At 47.5% G+C, this 24427-nt stretch overlaps 1 protein-coding gene across 1 annotated transcript in view; it reads right to left on the bottom strand.

The window, feature by feature from the left end:
* LOC111694519 (alpha-protein kinase 1-like) overlaps positions 1 to 24427 on the bottom strand; it is a 65531-nt gene that overhangs the window by 6037 nt on the left and 35067 nt on the right. Inside the window, exons 2-3 of the mRNA XM_023462985.1 lie at positions 1999 to 2359; positions 295 to 689 (exon numbers count right to left, since the gene is read on the bottom strand). Of these exons, the coding sequence (XP_023318753.1) occupies positions 295 to 689; positions 1999 to 2359 (756 nt within the window). The remainder of the gene's footprint in view (positions 1 to 294; positions 690 to 1998; positions 2360 to 24427) is intronic.

Here is a 24427-nt window from a genome sequence, read left to right as displayed (position 1 = left end):
AGTAGAGAGAGAGAGACAGAAGAGAAAAAATTATTACGAGCAATTTTACATCGGACAACGAATCTCTGCGCTCGGAGGCTATTATATTACGTACGCTATAAACATAATCAAAACTTGACACGAGCTGGTACGTACGTACGTACGCGCGAGCAAATTACACCGAGAGTGCAATTAAATCGTCGCGATCCCGCGACGACGAGGAAACGAGTCGTTATATGCGCGTGCTTAATAATATTCGCGCCTGCAAGTGTGACACGGCAAGGATATACGTTAGATAGATAGTGATAGACTTACTCTTCCGGGGTGAGAATCATCTCGCACTTCTTCTTCCTTCCTCGCTTCTTGGGGACCGGGCCCAATTGTGGATTCACCGCTCCGTTCATCAACTGCTGCTGCTGCTGCTGCTGCTGCATTTGCATCGGATGCTGCATCGGACTCGGACACATGGAATTCGCCATCGGATTGCCCAATTGTTGCTGTGGATTATGCTGCTGCGGTTGTTGCGAGCCCATACCGAGTGGCGGCGGCGGAGGTGGTCCCTGTTGCTGTTGCTGCTGATTACTCATCATCATGTCGGACGAGTGATTGCCGTCGCTCGGACTGCTGCTGGATGGCCTCATGCTGGCCATGGTCATCTCCTCGTCGACGAACGAGTAAGGATCCACCGAGGTCTCGCATTTTATCGATACCTGCGCGAGAATCCAAGGACGTTATCATTATTGGAGGTTCGATTGGATGGATAATTTGTGCCCTAATTGATTAGTCGATATTGTATTGGGAGCTTTCGAGCTTTCGAGTTTACTTCGGGAGAACTCGAGCTCGAGAATTGGCACTCGTGCGACGCGTTATTGTGTAGACACGGAAAGAGCGAGAGAAGGGAAGAAAATAATTAATTCCCTATCGCGAAACATTACGCGATTGATGAAAAAAAAACGAAGTAGAAGTAGAGAAAGAAAAAATGTTCGCGTGACGATATAATACACCTACCCTGTACGACGACGTGGCTAGAGTTATCGATCTCGCACTGCGCACGCGCTACATTATTATACTCCCGAGCTTTTCTCTCGCTCGCTCTCTCTCGGTCGACCAGAAAGAGAAGCGTGGATGCAGCTCCGAACACAGCGCGGCGCGCAAGGCTTGAACTTCAAACATTATTCAAAGTCGTTATTGAACACCTGTTGGTTATACCGCTATTCGCTCGGCTCGGCTCGCGCATTAGAGACGACGACGACGCCGACGTCGCCAATATAGTTAGCTTTTCGAACATGCCTGCGCGCGCCCGCCAATGCCTACTACTATAGGTATATGGATAATAATACACACGTTTTCACAGAGCCGAAAGTATTATGAACTCGGTGGCGGCGGGAAGAGAGCGATAAACTTTTCTCTCTCGGCGCTATGCGGAGAGGTCGAGTCCGCTAATTTACCATCCGCGTCCTCGCGTGACGTATTAATTCCGATATGGTAATTTTTTCCCTTTGTCTTTCTTCTTCTTCTTTATTTGGGCACTCTCGAGATTTCTTTTTTGCGTAACGAAAACAATAAGCGCGATCGAGATTGCACGGTGGAGGCATTACGTAAAGCGGGTCAGAGAACGAGAGCCCTTGACTGGCGCCGTGAACGCGGGTTATTGAGAGCCCGCGCGCGAATTAGCCAATATAAATTATCGCCGTCTCGTCGCGCTTAAAATTTCGCGCGTAAAAGCCGGTATTCAAGGCCACGTTCCTCCGCGCGCTCGCAGCTCGGAGCTCTCTAATCTTATCGACCCGCGTACTATATAGCGAGTATACGCAGATTAGGAGAAATACGCGCGTGAGCGATAACAGAAACCGGAAGCAATACAGTCGATTGTTTGAGAAACAGCGACTGCCGCTGGGTGGGTACGCGTCAAGAACACATTTCGCGCGGTGACGCATGTGCATGCGGCTGCAACGGTCAGCAGCGGTCGCGGTTCGAGTTATGCATATATCTACGAAGTCGTCGTCGTCGTGCTCTCACCTGTCCCAACTGTCCCTGCGCCTGTCCCTGCGTCGCCGCCGCCACCCCGTTACCGTTGGAGCCACTACCGGCGCCCGCCGCGCCGTTGATGGGCTGCTGGGGCTGATGCGGCGTCGCCGAGATCGGCGTCAGCGGCGTGTGCGGCGTGTGAGGGGTGTGGGGCGTGTGCGGGGTCAGCGGGGTGTGATACTGCTGGCTGGCGCTGCTGTCGCCGCCCGTGCTGCGCATCTCCAGGTCCGGGCTGGTCTCGTAGCCGTCGTCGCGGGCCTCCTGCTTCACCAGCACGCCGGAGCAGTTCACCGTGGCGACGCCGTTCGTCACCACGCCGTTGCCGCCGTTCGACACGGGTGACGGATACGACCTGCAACGATACAACAACAACAAAAACACATTAGAATACGTTTGCGAGATAAAATAAATGTCGTATATATTACTGGGTCAAAAACTCAATTCTCGTGGGATAATTACTATATTAAGAAATAGGCCCCCCCCCCTTTAAACTTGGGCGCGGTAGTAGTAATGTCGCCGTTGGCAACAAAAAGCTTCACGAGAGAGATATTTGCTCGTCTTTCCATCTCTCGTGTAATACTTGGAACTCCACTCTACTCTTGTGCATCGCATATATAGCAAGGAAATCTTGCATCATCAAGGGTTACACGTACATCTCGTATAATTAGTTGCTCGCTGCTGCCTGAGCTTCTGAGGTGTGAGTATATGTTCGGTGTGTCTGTGTATAATATAGGCGCGCATATAGCAAAGACTTTTCTGTCTCTCTCTCTCTCTCTCTCTTGCTCTCGAGCTCTCTGCGAATCTCTCTGTAGAGTTTAACCTACCGGGAATGAGTCTAACCGCATGCCAGCAGAAACGCGAAGTTGCGTAAACTCCCCGCACACACCGTTGATTGTACAATTTTAGATGAACGAATCCGCTTATATACGTATGTATGTATAAAGTGAACTATATGTACGACATATATTCTGTGCTGCTGCTGCTACACGAGAGCAGAGCATATAACAGCATAGCAACGGCAACGAGAGCTCGATACGAGTCTTTGACCTCAAAAAGCGATTAACGTTTTTTTTCCTCCTTTTTTTTTTTTTTGATCGATCGATTCTTGTTCGCTGTGCTAAAACACAATGTATACCATCCGTGTAGCGTGTAGTTCAGAGTTTTATATAAGAAACGATCCCAAAGTGTGTCGATTGTTCGTTCGACTTGGCCGGTGAGCTTTAACCTTGGGCGAGCGCGTAAAAAAAAGAGAAGTGCTACAAGATCCGAGGGAGAAATGTGTTTCTTCACCGCAAAAGCCAGCAGTAAGAGAGAGAGAAAGAAGAAAATAAATAAACCAAGTTTAAGAGCGTAAATGCAACAGGTAAATGCTGCTGTGCGATACTCGTATGCACTTGGAATCGAAATCGAAAACAACAAAAAAAAAGTAACGAAAAGGGAAATGTTAGAAAAATATTATAACAAACGAGCGGTATTGTTTTTGTTTTGCCGTATTTTCGAGAAGTGGGATTCTGTGTAGAGGGTAAATTAATCAACTCGAGCTGATCGATCGCGCGCGTACGGAACTCGAAAACCTGACTCGAGCTTTCGAGTGCTTTTCAAGCACGCGCGCGCGCGCGCATGCACGAAAAACATAAATGTGTCGGACTCGCGGAGCGGCTCGATCATCATCGAACGCATATACTACACTGGCATTCTTTTTTCAAAACGATTTCTCTCTCTCTCTCTCTTCCCTCGTCGAAACTGCGTACAGCCAATAAGAGGGTGCACTGCTGCAGGCACGATCGTGTACCGCACACGGACGATCGACGTGCTTGCAGCTGCGCGAGGGTGTGGGCACGAACGCGATAATCGACGTCAACTACGTATTTTGCGAGCGCGACGCACTTTCGGGCGCAGAGCGACGAATTTTTATCGCGTAAAATTGCACGCGCTTAATCGATACGAGAGAGATACGAGAGTGGGCGAGCGAGTGCATAAAAAGCTTTTCCGGCCAACGCGAAAAACGAGGCTCGGAGGAGAAGGAGGTGCAGCAGGGTCAGGGAGGGCTGCATCGAGGGACACAGCGAAATAATTCCGTAGCGAATTTCGCGCAGGTAAACATACGCTTTTAATATCGCGATGAACAAACTCGCCTCGCACACGCTTACACAGGCTTACGTGTAAAAGTGTGTGTGTGTGTGTGTGTGTGTGGGTGGCTTCAGCACACATGTATTGGTGCATGAAACTTGCACATCAGCGAAAAAGTAAATGACGATGATCAATAACTACGGCGAACTCGTGTTCGCAGCACACATACATTTTATACAGCATATAAATATGTTATACGAGTACGTATGTGTGTGTGTAAAGAGTGAGCCCTCGCTCCGGCTCGCACACACGGGGGGAGGCGAGGACGAGGAAGTCCGGGAGGGTGAGTCGGGGTGGCGGCGGCGGCGGTCGGGTTGGGTTGGGTTGGCGCGCGAGCGAGCCGTGTGTACCCGTAACGATCTCCCCCGAGCAGCAGCAGCAGCAGTGAGCGTCCATCGTTCTTTCCCAGGGCGGCGAGCTGCTGCTGCTCTGTGTGTGCGCAGCAGCAGCAGCAGCAGCAGCAGCAGCAGCGGTGGCGTACGGGTGCGAATAAAACGCGGGCGAGCGTAATAATTAAGAGAGAAAGAGAGAGAGGCTGAACACGAGAGGGAGGATATATATCTATAGACGTACACGGGCGGCTAGGCTACCACTTCTGCTGCTGCTGCTGCTGCTGTGGGTTCCCAAAGCTCCATCGAGCCGAATGTCTGCTATATGCGAATGTGTGTGGGTGGGTATACGAGTGCGCAGGTACACACACACATACATTTGGGCGTGCGTAGCGTGTATATCGAGATGAGGGTTTTATACCGGCAACAGCAGGCGTCAGGCTATCGAAGCAATCCGAGCTGCCGGCGGGGCTTTGACGTTTTTCGCTCTCTTCTCTCTCTCTCTCTTTTGCATTATATATATCTATACGATGTACGTAACATAACAGCTCGACGCACAGTAGTAGGTACGCCGAGCGCACAGCTGGTAAAGCCGAAAAAGTCCATCGTAATACCCGCCCTTGCGCTTATACACACATATACCTATACCTTCTCTCTCTCTCTCTCTCTCTCTCTTTCGTGTATGCCAAATATACTCACGGAGCACTGCTCTCTCCGTCTGTCTATCTACGTATGTGCACACGCGCAGTATTCAGCGCTCGGAAACTAGCCTACTATACCCATTAGGCTCCGCCGAAATGGATATTTCGTCGGATTTTTCGAGACAAAAAAAAAGAGTCAGGATCACTCCTTTCGAAATCTCTCTGGCTTCGTTCCGCGTGCTTGTTGCTGCTACCGTTGTTTCTTTCTTTCTTTTTTTTGCCCCAGTCTTTCTTTAACGTTGTGTAGTTTTACCGCCGCGCAGTGCAGCAGCGTAGGTTTTTACGCGCGCGTGCATCATAATTCACGCTGCTCCGTTGCTCAGGTTTAACGTTTGCTCGCACGCACGCACACACACACACACACACACACACACACACACACACACACACACACACACACACACACACACACATACAGCACAGACATACAGACAGACAGTGAGATAGAGAGAGAGCCATGTGCACACACTTAGAGCAATTAGAAGCCGTCGTCGTTGACGGTGCATTTTGCACTGCTGTCTGTCTGTGTGGTGCCTGTGTATATGTGTAAGCGAACGCGACCTTGTTTCGATGTGTTTATGTTAGCCGCTGCTGCTCGCTCGCTTGCGCATGTATGCCATTGAAGCGCACTCACACATACACGTATACACACACATAGGTACGGGCCAAAGCAGTGCAGAAACTCCGACTGCGCATCGTCATGTGCTGCACAGAGTAGAGTACAGAGGGGGAGCGAGCCGAGCAAGCGGCAAGCGCGGTAATAGTTGCCGTGCTCTGTGTTCTCCTTTCTCTTTCCTCGAGGAGAGCCGCTGCTTATATACTGCTCTGCTGTTGCTATCTCCAGTCTGCGCGGGCATTTGCCAAGAAACAACTACTTTCGCCGTCGTCCGTTTGCACACTTGGGGCTCTTTTTTCTCTCTCTCCCTCTTCTTCTTCGTCTCTCTCACTCTCTTACTCTCGTGGCTCTCAAGGAGAATCGTTACAGCGAGCCAATACGCACACTTATGTATCTGTATATATAGTCTATATAAGATCAACGAGAGGCAATGGATTCTGCTGTGCTGTGTGCAGCTGAAAGATTTAATGCTCGCGCCGCCTGCACATTTGTATTGTCTATTTTCTGCGCGCTATAAGCGCTCTGTCTCGCCAAGCCAAGCTGCGTATATAGTATACTTGTAGGCAACTGGGTAAATAGATTCGCGTTCTTGCCTCGAAGGAAACTCGGACATCGGAGTCTTACGTATACACATACACCCGACGCAAAAATTGTCGGAATAAAACGTGTACGCAGACGCACGTATACGATATTGATGTAAGTGTGTTTGTGTATAAGTTGGTAGATGCACCTTTACCAAGAGAGAAGAAAAGGGAGATAGAGAGAGAGAGACAGAAGAGGCAATGACCGTATACGAATGTCTGCGACTCCTTACGTTCCTCGTTGAATGTGTATGGGAATAAGTATGCTCGCGCAGAAATGTGTATGTGTGTGTGCGCGAGTTTGCAGGGGAGAAGAAAAGAAGAGAGCAAGATGGAGAGAGAGAGAGAGAGAGAGAGAGAAACGCGAGGGGGAGAGTTTGCGCTTCGCACTTTCTCGCTTCCAAGTACTCGATGTGGGCTTTCTCGCGAGCTCTGCTGCTGCGCGAGAACGAAAGACATTTTCACTCTTCTGGCACATGGCAATGAGAAGAATGAAAGAAGGGAAACAGCAGCAGCGAGAAGGAGACGAAGAAGAAGAAGAAGGCAACGACAAAAAAAAAGATGGAGAGAGAAAGAAAATTTCTCCGCGCTAAGCATACTGCGCCGCACTGTTAAAAAAAAAGGAAGAAGAAGAGCTTTATGTGTGCGAGTATGCATGTATTAAAATAAAAAAGGGAGTCGTCTGCCAAGTGAGATAATGATACCTTCAAGATGCCATGAAGCTTTAAAACGTGCGCGGGGGCTGGCTGCATTAATTGACCCGTTTTTTTCGTTTTCTCTCTTACTCTCCTTCTCTCCGTATACATATATACATTATAAACGCGGGATAAGAAAAAAGGTAACAAGCCTGCGATTGTATGTATGCATGTATGTGTCTATATATATAAAACACACCGCGCACGACTTTTATTACATCACGCGCGCCGCTTAGTATAGTATATAAAGTGCATCGGCGAGTCGCGAACAAGCCCTAGAAACATAGAAACCAAATAATTACCTCCGTCTATATCGGCGTCTATGCTGCACTTATACACTTCACACACCTGTGCGCGTGATAATATGTTCATGCAACGCACCTACTGGTATGGATGTAACGCCTTGGTTGCGTTGCGCCGCGGCGACGGCGGCGGGAGAACAAAAAGGTCAAGTGAATTAACGCGCGGCGCGATCGTGTATGCCTATACATATCTTTTACATAGAGAGAGAGAGAGACTCACTTTTGCGCGGCGTGCCTATATACACTTGAGAAAATAATGAAAAATGCGACAAAAAGAAGAAGAAAAGGGACCGCCGCGCGAAGAAGCGGGGAAAAAATGCAGAGACGAATGGAATATATATTGCGCAATATGCATCTGTGTATGCTCGGTGCACTATTCTGCATATCGCACTCGTGTATGGTGCGATCACCGTACCCAGTGAAATGCTCCTTTTCTCTCTCTCTGACGTTTTTTTTTTGTTAGAATATATTATAATACACACCTCTGTATACGATATATATATATATAATAGTCGAGCAGCCGCGACGTTATAATATCACACTCGACACCGCCGCCGCCGCCCGAGCACCCATAATATATGTAATTTCGTCGACGTCAACGACGATATATATGTATAATGTTATAATATAAAATATGAAATTAAACGATAATCATAGGCGCACGCGATGGCCTTTTACAAATTGTGCACTGCAGCAGCAGCAGCAGCAGCAGCAGCTCTCGTGCGCTGCGCCTTACATACATGCTTACTGCTTAGCTATATTATCGGAGTATATAGTGCTGTTATTGCTTCGCCGCCGCCGCCGCCGGGTCGGTCTTGTGCCGCTGTCGCTGCGGCGATCTCGCTCTCCGCTGCACCGCACTGCATTATTACACCGCGATCATGATATCAGTGTGCGTTAGTGAATGTGTATGTGCACTTGCTGCTGTTGCTCTTACCACTGCGACCTTTGGCTATTTGATTCATCGACAAATTACATCGCGCCGTAAATAAATCACATCTCGCGCCGCGGCATCACACAAACACACACACACACACGGACACACGACGAGGTGCAGTTCACGTGTGTTATAATAGCACCAACATCGAAATTATGCCCGCTTGACGTCGTCATCGTTGTGCGCCCGAACACACACATACACACATAATAATAGTACGAATGTGTGTGTGCGTGCGTGCGAGCTCTCGGGATGTAATCTATTTAATTACGATTAATTACATTATAAAGCTAAAATTACGCTTTTTATATACGTGCGCACATGCACATGCACACACATACACGCGTACGCAAGGTCGGATAATGTGAGCTTGCGCGCGGCAGCGACTCAGCTCGCTATCTGCCTTACATTCGCGTTGCATGTACAAAACTCTATATATACTGCGTTTCATCTTGCACAGCTGCAGCACTGCGCTCGTATCGTTGGCAACACGACGGGGTGGTAGGCACACGGTTCGCAAGATATGTGAAAAATTGCGATAGTTTTTTATTTTTTTATATTTTCTTCTTTTTCCAACGCTTTAAGCCTTTAAATGGCCCCTACCGACTCTATCGTCGTAAATTAGTAAGTATATAATCGCTGATGGATAGTCTATACGTATAACGATATGCACGAACGTTCAACAGCAGTCTAGTACAGCAGCAGCAGCATGAGGAGGAGATCGGGCTCGATACGCTTTTTTTCAATCATCCGTGTCGGGGCTGTGTTACTACTGTCTGTTGCGCTTTTGACAAGCCTCTGCTGCTGCTGCTGCTGCTGCACTGCAGCGGACTACTAATTCGGAGTCGAGTGTAGAACAAAACCAGCAAGAGACACAAAAAAGTCAAAAGAAGAAATCGACTATCCGAGTAAGTTTCAATGCTGCTGCTGCTGCTGCTGCTGATGGGTGAATACGAAAGAATACCTCTAGCATCTATCTATGCATGCATCATCCATGTAAAGTATTGTGCGTTCTTGAATGTGTGTACTTTCATACACGATTGGAGGGCGAGCCCTCATAGGCGCGACTCCTGCCTACACACCCCGGGCCGAAATAATCAATAGAACAATGCGTGGTAAACACATGGGCTATTGCTGCCGCCGCTGCTGCTGCATCCCGCACCGATGGAGTAGCACAACGAGCCTACATATATACGCGCGTATTTACTCGAGCCTGTGCTGCTGCATCCACGAGCATGTGTACGTGTGCACAGGCTTATACACCTATACACGTTTTACCAGAAGATCCTCTTGTATATATGCCCGGTGGAGGCCAGCGCGGCTACCACACGTGTATTATATGAGCACAGCTGAGGACGAGTTGGCGCGCGCACACACCGAGGCGAAATAAAAGCCTCGTACATTGAATGGCAGTAGCCTAGGAAATTCAGCAAGCCGTGTAATATGTACAGGCTTAAGCTCTCTGGCCGCCCGTGAAAAAGAGAATAGAGAGAGAGGCCCGAGTGCATCGATGTATGTATTAAAGACGCGCGCGCAGGTATATAACTGCGTATATCCTTTTCACCATCGTACGTATACAGCTTGGTCGATCTTTTTCACCATTCGCTTCCCTCAATGGACGATGCGCGCACGTATGATTTTTCGCCCATACATAGAGCTAGCTCGGTAGTGGTAGTTTGTACATAATATATACGGATTTTTACGAACACACAAGACCCCCTCGACTCGACTCTCCGCTTCAGCTCAATAAACTGAGATTTCCTTTCCTTTTTCTTCCTTTTTTTGTGTTATTTTGGCAAAACTCAGTCGACGGAAGAGAAAAATAAAGGAGAGATTACATCGATGCAGCTTTTTTGCGCTTCGTCTCATATTCTCTCTCTCTCTCTTCTCGCATATGCAACGCTACATCGAGATTACACGCGCATCGCGTTAGCAGCGCGTCGAAGTTGATTAAAAGGTGCTCATCTTTACGCTGAAGCCGAGCGAAGGCGCGCATACTTGTATCGCTCCAGGTACAGGCAGATATCTCGTCGCGTCGTAGCCCACGGTGCGAGTTATGCATGGATGGCATCATCAGTGCGGCACAAAACCTCTCGCCTGCTCAACGCACTCGGGAGGGCTCGATTTTTAGAGTACGCTCACGAGCAGCAGCAGCAGCAGCAGCAGCAGAAGCGGACGCGTGGGACTAGCTGTTGAGAGAGAAATCTATATAGAGCGTGGAGCTGGCAACGAGTCATAAAAGCCAGGCACACACAGCGCAAACATCTACTGCAGTGCATGTGCATATACGCATACGAAGCTGCGAGCTTTTTTCAACCTCCTCCTCCTTCTCCTCCGCTTTTTTTTCCGTATATTATACGGCTGCTGCTCGCATGGACGTGGAGCGCGCGTTAAAGCGTACACGAGGCAGGGCTCTGCAGCCAGAGCTCTGACTCTTGACCCGCACGCTATATATACGTTTTATATATTATATGCGCTGTACCCTATATAGGCACATAGGTGGTGTATGTACACGTAGGATATAAAGCAAGATACAGAGCGAACGTCAGGCTCGGAGCCGCCGCACACTTCTTTGCTCCTTTTCACATGTACACTAGACTACGGAGCCACAGGCACAGAAGAGAGAGAGAGAGAGAGAGAGAGAGAGAGAGAGAGAGAATGAGGCAAGCTTTTGCTCACACACACACACATACACACGAGTTCGTTAGGTATTACCTTGCACTGGCATATGCGTATGTGTATATGTATGTACACACGTGCCTATGTACGTGTGCGTGCGCAAGTATAAGTGAGGTACATACTATATAGCACGTGCGCCGGGAGGTAAATACGAACGAGCGAGTAGTGGAGCTCTGCGGAGCGCACGAACGAACGAACGTACGTAGCAAAGAGAGGAGGACGACGTTGATGTGCACGTACGTGTCTGCCTCTGCCTCTATATATCGCGTGCGTGTGTATGCGTGCACAGAGAGCTATATATATATATACAGCAAGGGGTGCCTGACTCTGCCTGACAGCCAGAGAGTGGAAGAGAGAGAGAGCGCTATATGTATATAGTGGTGTATAGAAGATGCTTGGCTGTGCAGACAGTGAAAATGCGACCGTATAGTCGTCGTCGTACTCGTATATAGATATATGCGTATAGGGTTGCTGCGTTGCGCTGCGTTACGCTGCGTTGCGCTGATCGTGATGGTGTTGTGTGCGAGGGACGACGAGACGAGGCACGGGGGGAGCAGCGGTGGAGGCGCGGATCGGAGCAGCCAGTTAGCCTGCCAGAGCCTGCGCCACTATTACCGCCTGCACACGCACACGCACACGCACACGCACACGCACACGCACACACACAGACGTACAGAACCATTATACACGTACATACGCACTCGAGCTCTCTAGCGAACACGACGGCATGTACATATACTCTGTACTCTGCACGTGCATGTATATAGTTACGACGAGAGAGAAAGACAGAGAGAGAGAGAGAGAGAGAAGGTGGAGAAAAAGAGGAGGCACAGCAGCACGTATAGGTATATAGTTCAGTATGTTGTGAAGGCAGCGCAGGGCGGGAGGGAGGAGGCATATACAGCACACCGATATATAGACGGTGGCGGCGGCGACGGCGGAAAGAGGGCGACCGAGTAACGATGGATACAAGTACAGCACACAGCACTATATAGCTGCTGCGCAACGGAGCAGCTCCGAGGGTTCTCTTCTACTGTACTCGTTCGTTGCTCTAGACCTTCTTCCTTTCTCTCTCTCTCTCTCTCTCTCCCTTTCTTTCTCTGACTCTACTCAGGCATTTATACTTTTTTTTCGCCGCTGCTGCCGCTGTTACTGATGCTTTCTGCTCGAGAGCGAGCGAGCACACATGCTACATACATAAAATAAAAGCGTCTGGTTTGAATGACCCGGATGACTCCGAGAGAGTAGCGCGTACGACTCCTTCTTCTTTTTTTGGCTTTGCTTCTTCTTCTTCGCCTTATTCTTGCTTCGTCTTCTTCTTATTGTACCTATATACCTATACATGCTGGTATATAAAAAAACGCACGTACACACGCCACGATCCTATACCAACCAACCAACTATACCTATACATACAGCTTGCACATAATGGCTCCACGTCGTCGTGGACATAATTTGAAAGTCAAAAAAGTGCATAGAGAGCTGCACGCGCGCGCTCGTGTGCACGGACGAGTAGGCCCTACCGCTTTTGCTGCTGCTGCTGCTCCTGCATGGAAAGCTCGTAATATAACATATTGCGGCGTGTATGCGCGTGTACAACACACACGCGTGAGCGAGCGATAAGATATATCGTCGTTGTGTATTATGGTCGGAGTCGAGTCTCTGGGCAAAATTAATCATCCGCGCTGAGAGCGATAAACGGTGCTGGAACAGCATGTGTCTCTCTCTCTCTCTCTGTGCTGGCGCTGCTTGATCGTTCGAATTTTCGCCCTCGTATGCTGCTGCTATCGCGCACCCGTGTGTACTCTCCAGTGGTGCCAATAACAATGCAAAAGCTCGATCTCGTCTCTTATCGTCGTTGTGATAATTTGTTAGATCCAACGAGATCGTCACTTTTTTGCGATAAGTCGAGAGCTTTTTTATTTGTCGCGCAAAATTTACGTTCACGTACGTCCTACATACGAGTCGCAAGCTCGAAATGAAGAAATTAATTTCCCTTTACGCCAGCTGCCGCGTAGGATGCAGCAAATAGATGGTGTTCGAGTCTCTTTCTCTCATTCTCGTATATAATATTATAGCTACGCGCGGAATGGTCTAGTAGTAGTCCTTCGCCTCTTGGCAGTCTCCTGGTTCTATAGCTAGAGCTCTATATACGCTCTACGTGCACCGTATAATATACATCTCTCTACATAGTATAGGCGAGAGCGCGTGAAAGCTCGCTCGTCTCTCTCTCTCTCTCTCTCTCTCTCGTTGCCAAGGGAAACCTTTAGAAAACTGCCTGTGCTTTCTAGCATAGCTAGAGCACTGCTCGCCTACGATGGCCATCGCAGCAGCAGTGGTATATATTATATAGTTGCCTCTCTCTGGGTTCCCTCTTCCTGCCTCTTTCTCGCTCGTTCTTCTCTCTTTTGCGTAATATAGTACGTAGGTATAGATATATACAGGTAGTTCCGTGGCGGTAACGTAGGAACTCTATATAGAATAGAGAAGAACCCGTAGGAGCTCCAGCCGCACGGGTGCAGATCCAACGCACTCTGCAACATCAGCAGCAGAAGCAATCGTAGCACTAACACGTGCTTCCTCAATTCCTCGCCCTCTCTCGGTACATATCTACTTTTTTTTTATTACTCCTCCTTCCCACCTCGACTCCCTGATTCGATCCGAGTCTGCGTGTATACTCGAATCTCCAAGTTCGTCCAGGCTTCGTTCACAGTTGCGCGATTTTTCGCAATTCCCCCATTGCGACTGGCTCGCTCTTTATACATATTATACGAAAATCTCGCAAGTCCTTTTCGGAGGCCTCGAACCATGTATACATTCACACACACACACACACACACACACACACATACGAATCCGCAAGTTCGTCCAACTCTCGGCCGTTGCACGAGGATAAAGAGAGCTGCAGAAGAGAGACGACCGACTCTCAAATTGAGAAACGAATATATAACAGGCGTAAATTGCTCTCGGCGCGCGTCGAGCGAGCCAACAACGGCAACAAAACAACGAACGCAAGAGAAAAAAAGTACGTTCGAGTTACGCGCGGGCACACGCGGTGGCGACCATATACCTCTACCACTTGGTTTACATATGCTGTATATTTATGCTCAAGATCTCTCAGGTGAGTGCGGGCAAAAATCCTTGAAAGTTGTCTGCCTCGTGAGCGCTGCGTCGAGCCCGTGTATATATAGCCAAGAAGAAGCAGCGGATTGTAATGCGTATGTAGAAACGCGACTGCACTCGAGGTCGATATAGAGTCTTACCTCTGCACCGCACTAAACTATCTCTCTCGCTGCTGCTGCTCATGGACATCGTGCTGTTAAGGTGTCACATACACACACACACACTTGCGAAAAATGTTTTTCTTTCTTTTTTTTCGCGCATTGCGCATTCGTATACGCGATCTGCTCGCGACCAAGCGCGCGGGGTGTACGTAAATACACTCACACACACACACACACACATTTGTGCATATATATCAACTTATATACGTGCAGCAGCAGCAGCGCAGTGCTGCAGTGTGCTGTACGAAAAATTGGGTCAAGCTCTGTAGTCGGCGCAGAGAATATATATATTTCGCAACGAGCAACACACAACGAGCGAGTCGAGTCGAGCGTTTATATACGAGAGCCATTTTTATGGTAAACGTTCATTGGTCATGATCTCTCTCTCTCTCTCTCTCGAGCGCGACTCTCTGGCCGCAGTCGCGTCGGTTCCGAGTCAGCTGCAATGCAAACGCTGCATGCGTTGAATCGCTGCGATACCGCAGGTGTCGGTGTTGGAGCTCCGAGTCAAAACTAGTTCGACTCTTCGGTTTATTTATACGAAGAATCCCTCTCTCGTCGTGTACACGCGTAGCAGAAACAGCAGCAGTGCAGCTAAAAGCTGTACATGTATATTGTATATATCCATGAGTAACATGCCAGAGAGAAAGAGCGAGAAAGAGCGAGCTCGTCGGTAAAGCGGTTACGGGGCGGCTGGCTGTCAATCCTCCTTTGACACGCTTGGCCTGCCATTAGCTGTCTGTCGCTGGCTATTTTTAGTTTTTATCTTTCGCTGGCTTTCTGCTCGCTCGCCATGCTGCTCTCTCTCTCTCCTTCTCTCTCTCTCTCTCGTGCTCTTTCACTCTCTTTTCACTCTTTTTGACCGCTATAGTGCTGCTCTACGGCAATCGTCATTTTGACAGGGAGGGCCGTGGCGTCGCGTCACGCCGCCACCACCGCACTACTAGTGCAGCGTGACAGTATTTCTCTACGATATAGAGCTACGTGTAAGTGTGAGTGTGTGGGGATAAATAGGACGATTTGCTAGCAAGCTTGACGAATGCTGGTAGGACAAGAGCAGCAGTAAAAAAATAGAAAAAAGGCAGAAGAGGAGAGGCCAGAGCTACGGAGAAACGATTATATATTTACCACCGCGCGCGAGCAAGCGCACGAAGCGTCCGAGTCATCGGTGTGAAAGCAGCTTGCAGCAGCAGCAGCAGTAACATATATATAGCTCTGTTAGCTGCTGCTGGCTCCGATGCTTCGCTGCTGCTATATAAGCTATACACTGCAGCAGCAGCATAGCACAGTCGAGCTCGAGATACAAATGCGAATGTGTGTGCAGCGAGCGAAAGAGGAGTTGCTCTCCCGATAGCTATATGCACGTACTTACACGCATAGCACACACACACATACATACACGTAAACATGGCTAGCGTAGCGTAGTGGTATAGGTATATAGCGGGTACAAGAGCACAGCGAATTTTCGCTCTCTCTCCCTCTTTTACGTCTCTCCACTCCTCTTCCTGGGCTGTTTAGCTGCTGCTGCTGCTACTGCTGCCACGGGCATGTCGAATATATAAATGCGAACAAGCGTTCTCTGTTCGCTCTCTCTCTCTCTCTCTACTGCGTGCTTGCTGAGCTTCGCTATATTTGTGTCTGCACGTACACACAGACACACTCTTACTGCCGCTGCTGCAGAGTGAGTATACATGCAGGTGTAGAGCCCATTATATAGCCCCGGAGCAGAGCAGAGTATACGGGCTTGCGAGAGAGAGAGAGAGAGAGCCAGAGAGCGAGCAATATAGAATTCGACGTGCACACACACGCACATACACACACATACACCGAGGAACGAACGAACGTCTGGCAATGACGATGAAAGATTTCGGCCTCGTGCACATGTGTGCGTAGTTGCTGCTGCCTCTCCTCTCTCTCTCTCTCTCTCTCTCTACGTGCAAGCTATATACGTGCGCGTGTGTGTACCTGGGCTATGCATGCACGTGTGTGCGTGTACTCGTGCGAGAGAGTGTACTTTAACCTCCGGCAAAAATGTCGATAACGAAAGAGCCACTGCTGCTGCTAGCTGCTCGCTCCTGTTCCACATAGGCGATCACCACCTACACTACTGTGTAGGTACGCGTGCACGTATACGCAGCAGTGACGCATGTGTGTGTATGCGTTCGAGACAGCGTACAACACGCGTAAATACGTAATGCACGCGTAGGAAGCTTTAGCCTAGGCAGCGATCGTGATATATTGTAGTACTACGTCTATACGGCAGCAGTGAAACGTCAAAATCTATCTCGAGCTATTTAACGAAAATCGCCACTGACTCGATGTCCAAGCTGTATACTCTCTTCCTCTCTCTCTCTTCTCTCCTTTCTTTGTTCCTCGTATGCACCAACGTACACGTACGCAGTTGCAATTTCAGGCTGCATCGGCGTATACTGCACTCACCTCGATACACACTCACGCGCACGCATACGAAAGTACGAGCGAGGCACTGCGTTTCTTCTGTCTTCCTTTTCTTCGCTTCGTTTTTTAAATGTGCGTGCAGGCGACTTGCGAGACAGCGTCGACCACGACGACGACGACGCGACCTCTTTTGTATGCGCCCAGCGAGGATCGAAAGAAAGTAAAATGTGTTATTAATCCATTTTATTTTCACGGGTTTTGCAAAAATGTTTAAATACCAGTAACTTGTAATATGTATTATTATTAAATAAACATTTATTTTCATAAGTAAGAATGTCAGATATTTGTTGCCGCGCTCCCGGGAAGCTCCGGGGCGTCCGAGTCCCGGCGATGACCCACGCGTGTATCGAGGATGGTTTTAGTTTAGTTTAGTTTAACAGTTTATTGAAGCCAAATCTTAACGGGACAGTTCGGCTGGCAAAAATTATATACAAAAGTAGAAAAAAAATAATTTAAGCTATCTCAAACAGCTTCACTAAATTGCATATGATAACAACAAAAATTTTCCGACAATAAGTTTGGTAAGATTATGATAACATATAGGCAATAATAATAAATAATTTGGCACTTCAACTCAATCTCTAGCACTTGGACAATTGATTTCTAGGTAGTATAACTATAAATATGTTCAATAAAAGCAATAAATGTACATATCTCTGGCTTGACGTTTCAATCTGTGTATGTAGGGAGACTCCACTGCGCACAAATTCATTATCGAGTCCGAGCAATCGTCTTTGAAAAGTTTTCTATAGTTTAGTTGGCCATTTTTTATCTTTGTCTGAAATCACTAAGTCTAGTACTGCAATAGATTTGAAAGTAGCGATATAAGTGCGATCGTTTCTCTTAATATTTTTCTCGTCATCCGACTTTGGTAGTAGACGAGTTTTGATAACATTGTCTTTCATAGAGCTTAGATTTAGGTGGTCAAGTACAACAAATTTACTGATGTCCATGGTGTAAAATAATATTTAAGATGAATTCAATTAATACACAACAAGTCGATAATGACAACAATGTACCCTAGCTAGGCGAGCAATCGATCTTTCATAAATGTCAACAAGTTCTGGCTAAGCAAATCCATACACTTCTCAGCAGTGAAACTCTTTTATTCAATTTGCAAGGAAAGTATACATATACCACAGCGCACTCAAAAACTCAACGTATAGAGGTCACTGTTTGTAAAAATTCACAACAAGAACCAAATTTTTCCTCCGATTTTAACTTTACTTGTAGAGCAATACGTAAACATGTGTGTAGCGGTTTAGAGCAGAACTATCTCTCATGATGGAGGCGGGAAGGCAGAAGTAAAGAAGTGTCAAGTAATTGATGATGGGTCTTCATTGAGTACGACTCCGGAATGCCGTCTCCGTAGCGTGACTCGATCTACTCGATCTATTAAGCTTGTTGATATAAAATATATCATTATACAGATTCACAGCAAGAGCCTGTATGGACCATTTTGTGTTGTTAATCCATGTTACTTTCACTGATTTTGTATAAATTATTTAAATACCAGTAACTTGTAATATGTATTGTTGATAAATAAACATTTATTTTCATGAGTAAGTATTTCAGATAATTCCTGTCATACTTGCGCCTAACGGAGCTCAACGCGCGCCCCTTGATATCGAATATACGACCACACAAGCTCTAATACTACTTATGATCACGCAATTGGTGCTACAAAAATTTTTTTTAATTCTTTTATCCAACGCGTTCAATCTGAAATCTCCGCTGCTGATGTATTATTTAATAATTATTGCCGTACATATCGAAGAGAGATTGAGCCGTGTACCGAAATATATGTACATTTTATTTTATTTACATTACTCGCTTGAATTATTCAGCGTGTATTGTGCAAACAATACAAACGAAATACATCTATAAACGCGATATATTCTCCTCCTCTCTTTGTTCGTATTATATATACCTACCTACGTATGTTCATTTCTCATTATTAAAAGCTCGAACGAGCTTTTGCTCGCAAGTACGGCACGAGAGTACGTCGGGGTGGGGTGAGCGGGGGATAATGCTCGCCTCGTGCCCTTGCAACGTTGGGTGCGCAAACTAATTCGTCGGAAGCTTATGTACGGGAGCTTTGATGTAACGCGCAACGGCAGCTTCAGCTGCAGCTGCATATATATGGACACGAAAAATCCTCGGTTCGTAATATGTAATACGTATGTACCGTGTAACGCTGCTGTTTACAGAAATACAGCATCGATGAAATGCCAAGCGGCCGAATTATTCGCGACTCGCTCTCAACGTTATCAAATAATGAGTTGCTTGCTGCTGCTGCTGCTGTGTGCACATCTCTGGTAACACATTGAAATATATGTGTGTGTGTGTGTGTGCGTGCGTGTGTGTATGCCCTTACGGAAGCTCAAGCGGACGAGAGCAACTATTTGCCCATGTTGTGCACGTGCGCGCATAATATTGCATTCGCGCGCGTTACATACCTATACGCGCGTTGATACTTTTTTTGTGTCCCCCCGATGCATTTTTTTTCTCTCGCATTTCGGAATATCACGTCGTTTGTTTGCAACGATATGTAAGCGAGTGAGGCATATAGCGTTGAAATGTCCACGACTGCACCACCACCGTACAAAATCGTAAAAGGATACGCTTGCCTTGCTTTGCCGCGCGATCGCATGAACGCCATTAACGGCAACCTCGAGCGGCCATGCAGCCACCAGCAACCAGCTGTTTGGCCTATGGGAATTAGAGAAAAGTCCACGGTCAGCGAGAATCACAGCGTGTCAGTGTATAGTGTACGAGACGTTACGTAACGCCTTTTTTTTGTTGTTGCTTCGACGTTATCGCTTCGAGATTTGATTGGTTTTTACGACGCCGACGACGAATGTCCACTACTCACTGCAGGGGGTGGATATGGGCTGAGTTTGCGGTCCCACGCGAACGGAAGACCGAAACTGCACCGCAAATAACAACAACAAAAATAACAACGACAGCGGCTAAAATCGGAGCTGTGGCGAGTTTTTCGATAAGTGCAGTGAACGTTCACATAGAGCTCGTTTATGTATAGGCACGTGTGTGCACTTGCACAATTTGACGAAGGCTCGCGCACCATGCATGCACTATATACTCTAGTCTCGCTCGAGTTGGCCACGCCGCGCCATGACGGTGATTCTGCGTCTCGGGAGAAATAAAAATTCGTACCGTGCAGCTCGAGCCGCGCGCTCGAAACAAGAGCGAAAGAGAGTCATGCTCTATGGTCGCCGACAATGCCAAGCCGCTGCTCACCTCTCTCTCTCTCTCTCCTGGCCCATGGGGCAAAATCTCCGAAGCTATTCATGTTTATACACGCGGTTCTGGCGCGTACTTATATATAGACGTGGAAAAAGAAGAGTGAAGTACGAGAGGGAGAGAGAGAGAGAGAGAGAGAGACAGAGCGAGAGGGAAAAAGGGAGAGAAGAAACTAAAGACGTAATGGCCGAGCCGCTCGTAAAAAACGTCCCTGCGTTAGCGATAAAAATTTACGAGCCAAATAATAACGCGCACACACCGACCGAGCGTCCGACGTGCGTACCTCTATATATAATAGCGATATAGCCGCTGGGACGATGACTGCTGCTGCCGCTGCTCTTGTAACCCGTTTTTCTTTTTTCTCTACCTTTTGTCTTCACTTTCTCGCGCTCGCGCAGCCCAGCACAGCACAAGAGAGAGAGAACCCAACGATTTTTCATTCCTGCACGGCACTACTACACCATGTGTAAGAGGCCATTGGCGGCGGCGGTGGCGGCCCGACCTGTATAGGATAATAAAGCGCCTGCTGCCGTCGCTGCCGTTGCAGAGCTTTGGAGCAAAAATTAACGAAATTCAACGAAAACGTGAGCTCCGGTAATAAAGCCATACTTTTATGCGTCCCATATACATAATACGCGCTGCTGCGCACTGCCTCTATTCAACATAAGAAGCCGATGAATTATTAAATATAAAACAAAACAAAAAATTAAGCATGGCGAACGTCGGCAGAGCTTTTTTTTCTTCATCTTTTTTTACGCCGTTAAAAGAATTACACGCTTGCAAACATGTGTCGTGCACGCGGCTAGAGCCTGGCTTTGCACTTTCTATCTCTCTCTCTTTCTCTTTTTTGCGTCTTATCTCAGATGTTTATACAAGATATCTCTCTCTCTCTTTCCCTGTCACTCTCTCTCTCTCTCTAACTCCTCCTCGCGCGCGCGCATGTGTGCCAATACATAATAATGAAATAAAACTTGCAACAGAGCGACGTAGCACAACAGTACTGGCTTAATGTCACGTACCATCGATTCATCATAACTCGGCGCGCTCGATGCGACGAGCTACTTTCTGGGTTTACGCAAAAAAAAGAGCAAGATAACGCGCCGATAAAGCAGCAACCGAGATAATGCGTGTCACTTGGGTTACTCTGTCGCGACGACTCACACACGAGCACGCATATATTATTACGAATACGTTGCAAGAGCGAGATGACGTCCGGGCAATTTTTCACGTACGAATTGCAAATTTCGCTTTCGACATGGTGCTGTGGCGATCCTCCGTTTTTTTTTTATTGCAAAAAAAGGAGAAGGATGGAAGAAGAAGCGAAGAGAAATAATAATGAGAAAATACCTATAGAAAGAAATAATACCCGAGTGAGAAGAAGAGCTAGCGCTATAGATGTAGGGAGCGCGAGTGCGAGCGAGAAAGCATCGAGCAGCGAGCGAACGGCGTAGAATTGTAAGACACGGAATAGCGATTGCAACACGAATGCATATAATCTAGCTCGTGCAGCAGCAGCAGCAGTCTTACGGCGTACAAGCACGAGCGACAGAGAAAGAAACTCGTCGTCGTCGTCGTCTTTGGGATCTTCGGGGCCATGTATATAGCTACGTGACGAGAATACTAAAGCGTCGCGCAAACGCACACGTATACATGCATAGCAGCAGTGAGTCTCATTGCTGCAGCACACGGGTGCACACGCGTAGGAAAGGAGCTATATCCAGACGACTACTCGACGACGACGACGATCGCAGCTATATATCTTCAGCTATTCCGTTGCCGCGCGCGAGGTACGTACGGCTCCAGGGCGAACGACGACGACGACGACGATTGCCGCGTATATGCTGCCGCACACACACACATCCACATAGGAAAAGGACAAGACAGAGAGGAGAGAGATATTACGTATTCGCGAACAATCGCGACAGATTTTTTTTTTTCGTCGACTTTATGAAAGACGTGCGCATCGACGACGCAGCGCGACGTGTATACCTATAGTAGAAGACGACGACTACTACTACTACTAGAAACGTTGTCTGCGAGTTGAGTACCAACCCTCTCCGTGTAGATGTGCTTGCAATTATTATTATTATACTCGTGCTGCCATACGAATTTTGAATAATAAGTCGTACCCACGAGCTAGAGAACCCTCTCTCTCTCTCTCCCCGCTATACACATTAAAATATCGAGTTGTATGTATGCATGCAGTGTGGTGGTATATAATATGTGTCGAATGCCAAGCGACTGTGCGCGAGGTCACGTTGATAAAGCAAAGCAAAAAAAAAAAAAAATGTAGATCACCGACGAGCGATAAAGTCTCTCGGCTACTCGGCGGGCAGCGAAGGTTCGCCACACTTGACTTGTGCGCGGGCACGCGCTCGCTCTCGAGAGTCGAAAACGAAAAAATTTCTCGTAAAAACTGTCGCGAGATCGTATGTTACACCGACGCATGGGTGCGTATACAGAGTTGAGAAATTTTTTTTTAAATATAATCGGAAAGGGCTTTTTCGCAACGCGCGCATTTCGAGCGCGTAAAGTTGGAGCGTACTGAAGTTTTCGTCATCGAATCGGAAATAGAATTCGCCCGATTGATTGCCAATGTGTTGTATTACAAGCCGGTCGTACGTAATAGTAGAAGTTACATTAGCATAATTATTATAACGTTGAGTGAGAGAAAGAGAGACTGGAAATTGAAAAGCCGAACAAGGAGAGCAATTCGGAGGCTCTTGACAATATTGGAAATACGATATTTATCCTTTTATACACGAGAGTTTACACGAATTGCGGAACTTCAAAGCCGAAAAAATATAAAAGTAAACGCGAATCCGTCATTGGTATACGCGCGCATACCATTGCGAAGCGTGAATCATCGTCCATTGACATTCGCGTTTGAGTGGCAGCGAAATCATCATCGAGTCCATATACTTAAACCGAGCGAAGCCGCCCAAAATCAACAGTGGCATACAATGTTTTCACAATGATGCAGGAGATCGACGTGTGTGCAGTTTTTACTTTTTTAAAAATAAGTATGCAAATCCTGGGTAGCAAAATTATCCGATGCATTTATCAATCTACTTCGTATACCCGGCACACGGTCTAACTCGCTCTGGCTCGACTCGACGCGCGACGACGAGCAACCGCAACCCACGTTATATAGTCGACCCCATGCGCGTTCGCGCGCGCGCGAGCTGCGGTAATATTTTTATTATTTTTCACCTCTTTTCGCCTATTTTTTTTTTCACTCTTCTCCTTTTTCCGGGAGAGCTAAATCGTTTTTGCGGCCTGGCCTGGCTTTGGCGCGTGGTATGTCTATCGGCGTATAACACGTGATATGATTTTCCGCCGTATTATGCACGCACACATCCACGTATAGTAGATATAGTGCAAAAGTCAAAGTGCGCCGCGTTACAAACTCGACGCACTCGACGTGCTGCTGCTGCTGCTAGCTATATACATATAACAAATTTTCTATATGAAAATTTAGCACGAGCGTCAAAAGGATAGACGCGCGAGCTACGCGTGGCTCCGGCAATGGAATGTTAATTTTCATAGCGCGCGCTCGAATGGAAATCGTTAAAGCTCGCCTCGAGTTTCGGCATAGGGATGAGATCGAATCAACATACATTTACGCGGGGAGTACGTATAATGGTTTTTGTTGAAACCTTGCACGCTCACACAGATGAGTTTTGACGACTGTTTGTTGAAATAAAAAAAATTTTAAAAAAAGGCTTCACCGAAAAATTGTCACGATCATTAATGTCGGAAATCGTTAAACCTCTAACGACACGGGCAAGCAGGTATCATATTTTTTTTTTGCACTAGCGTATAGGAAACTCAAAAATGAATAACAAATTTTGCGTTCTGCGGCTAAAAGGCGCTCCAAGGCGAATACAGCATGAGCCGCAGCAGCTCTACTCTTTAACAGGGCAGCAAAAATCCCTTTCGGGACACGAACACACATACACAGGGGAGGGGTCATTGTTCGTGCGCAGGGACAAACGAAACCAATATATTTACGCGTGCCTGACGCTGCTGCTGCTGCATCGTCGTCGTCGTTGTTGTGTCCAAGAGAGGAGGAGTAGCAGCAGCAGCAGCTAGAAGAGGTACAGAGGTGTGTGTGCTGGCAGCAGCAGCAAAAAGGGGTAACGCAATACCGACGGATCTCCTGGTATTACATTTTAGCTCGAAAGTCTATGCGCGCTGTGCGCCATATATACTCTTTGTGCGAGAGCAGGGCGTAGATAGACGCAGCACACACACACACGTGAGTCGAAGAGATAGAGGATGGATTTACGGCGAGGCGCCCCGTTAATGCCGAGAAATTTTAGACGACAGGTATGAGAGAGAGAGAGAGAGAGAGACGAGCATGTGGTACGGTACGAGAAGCGTATAGCCGAATGCGATACGATGACGATCTGACGGCCAAGCGATGATACGTCTCGTTGAAT

The sequence above is a fragment of the Trichogramma pretiosum genome, unplaced genomic scaffold (assembly GCF_000599845.2).
Source record: "Trichogramma pretiosum strain Unisexual culture from Peru unplaced genomic scaffold, Tpre_2.0 scaffold14, whole genome shotgun sequence".
Classification (NCBI taxonomy): Eukaryota; Metazoa; Arthropoda; class Insecta; order Hymenoptera; family Trichogrammatidae; genus Trichogramma; species Trichogramma pretiosum.
The sequence above is the reverse complement of the archived record's forward strand: the minus strand, read 5'-3'. Positions and strand labels throughout refer to the sequence as shown.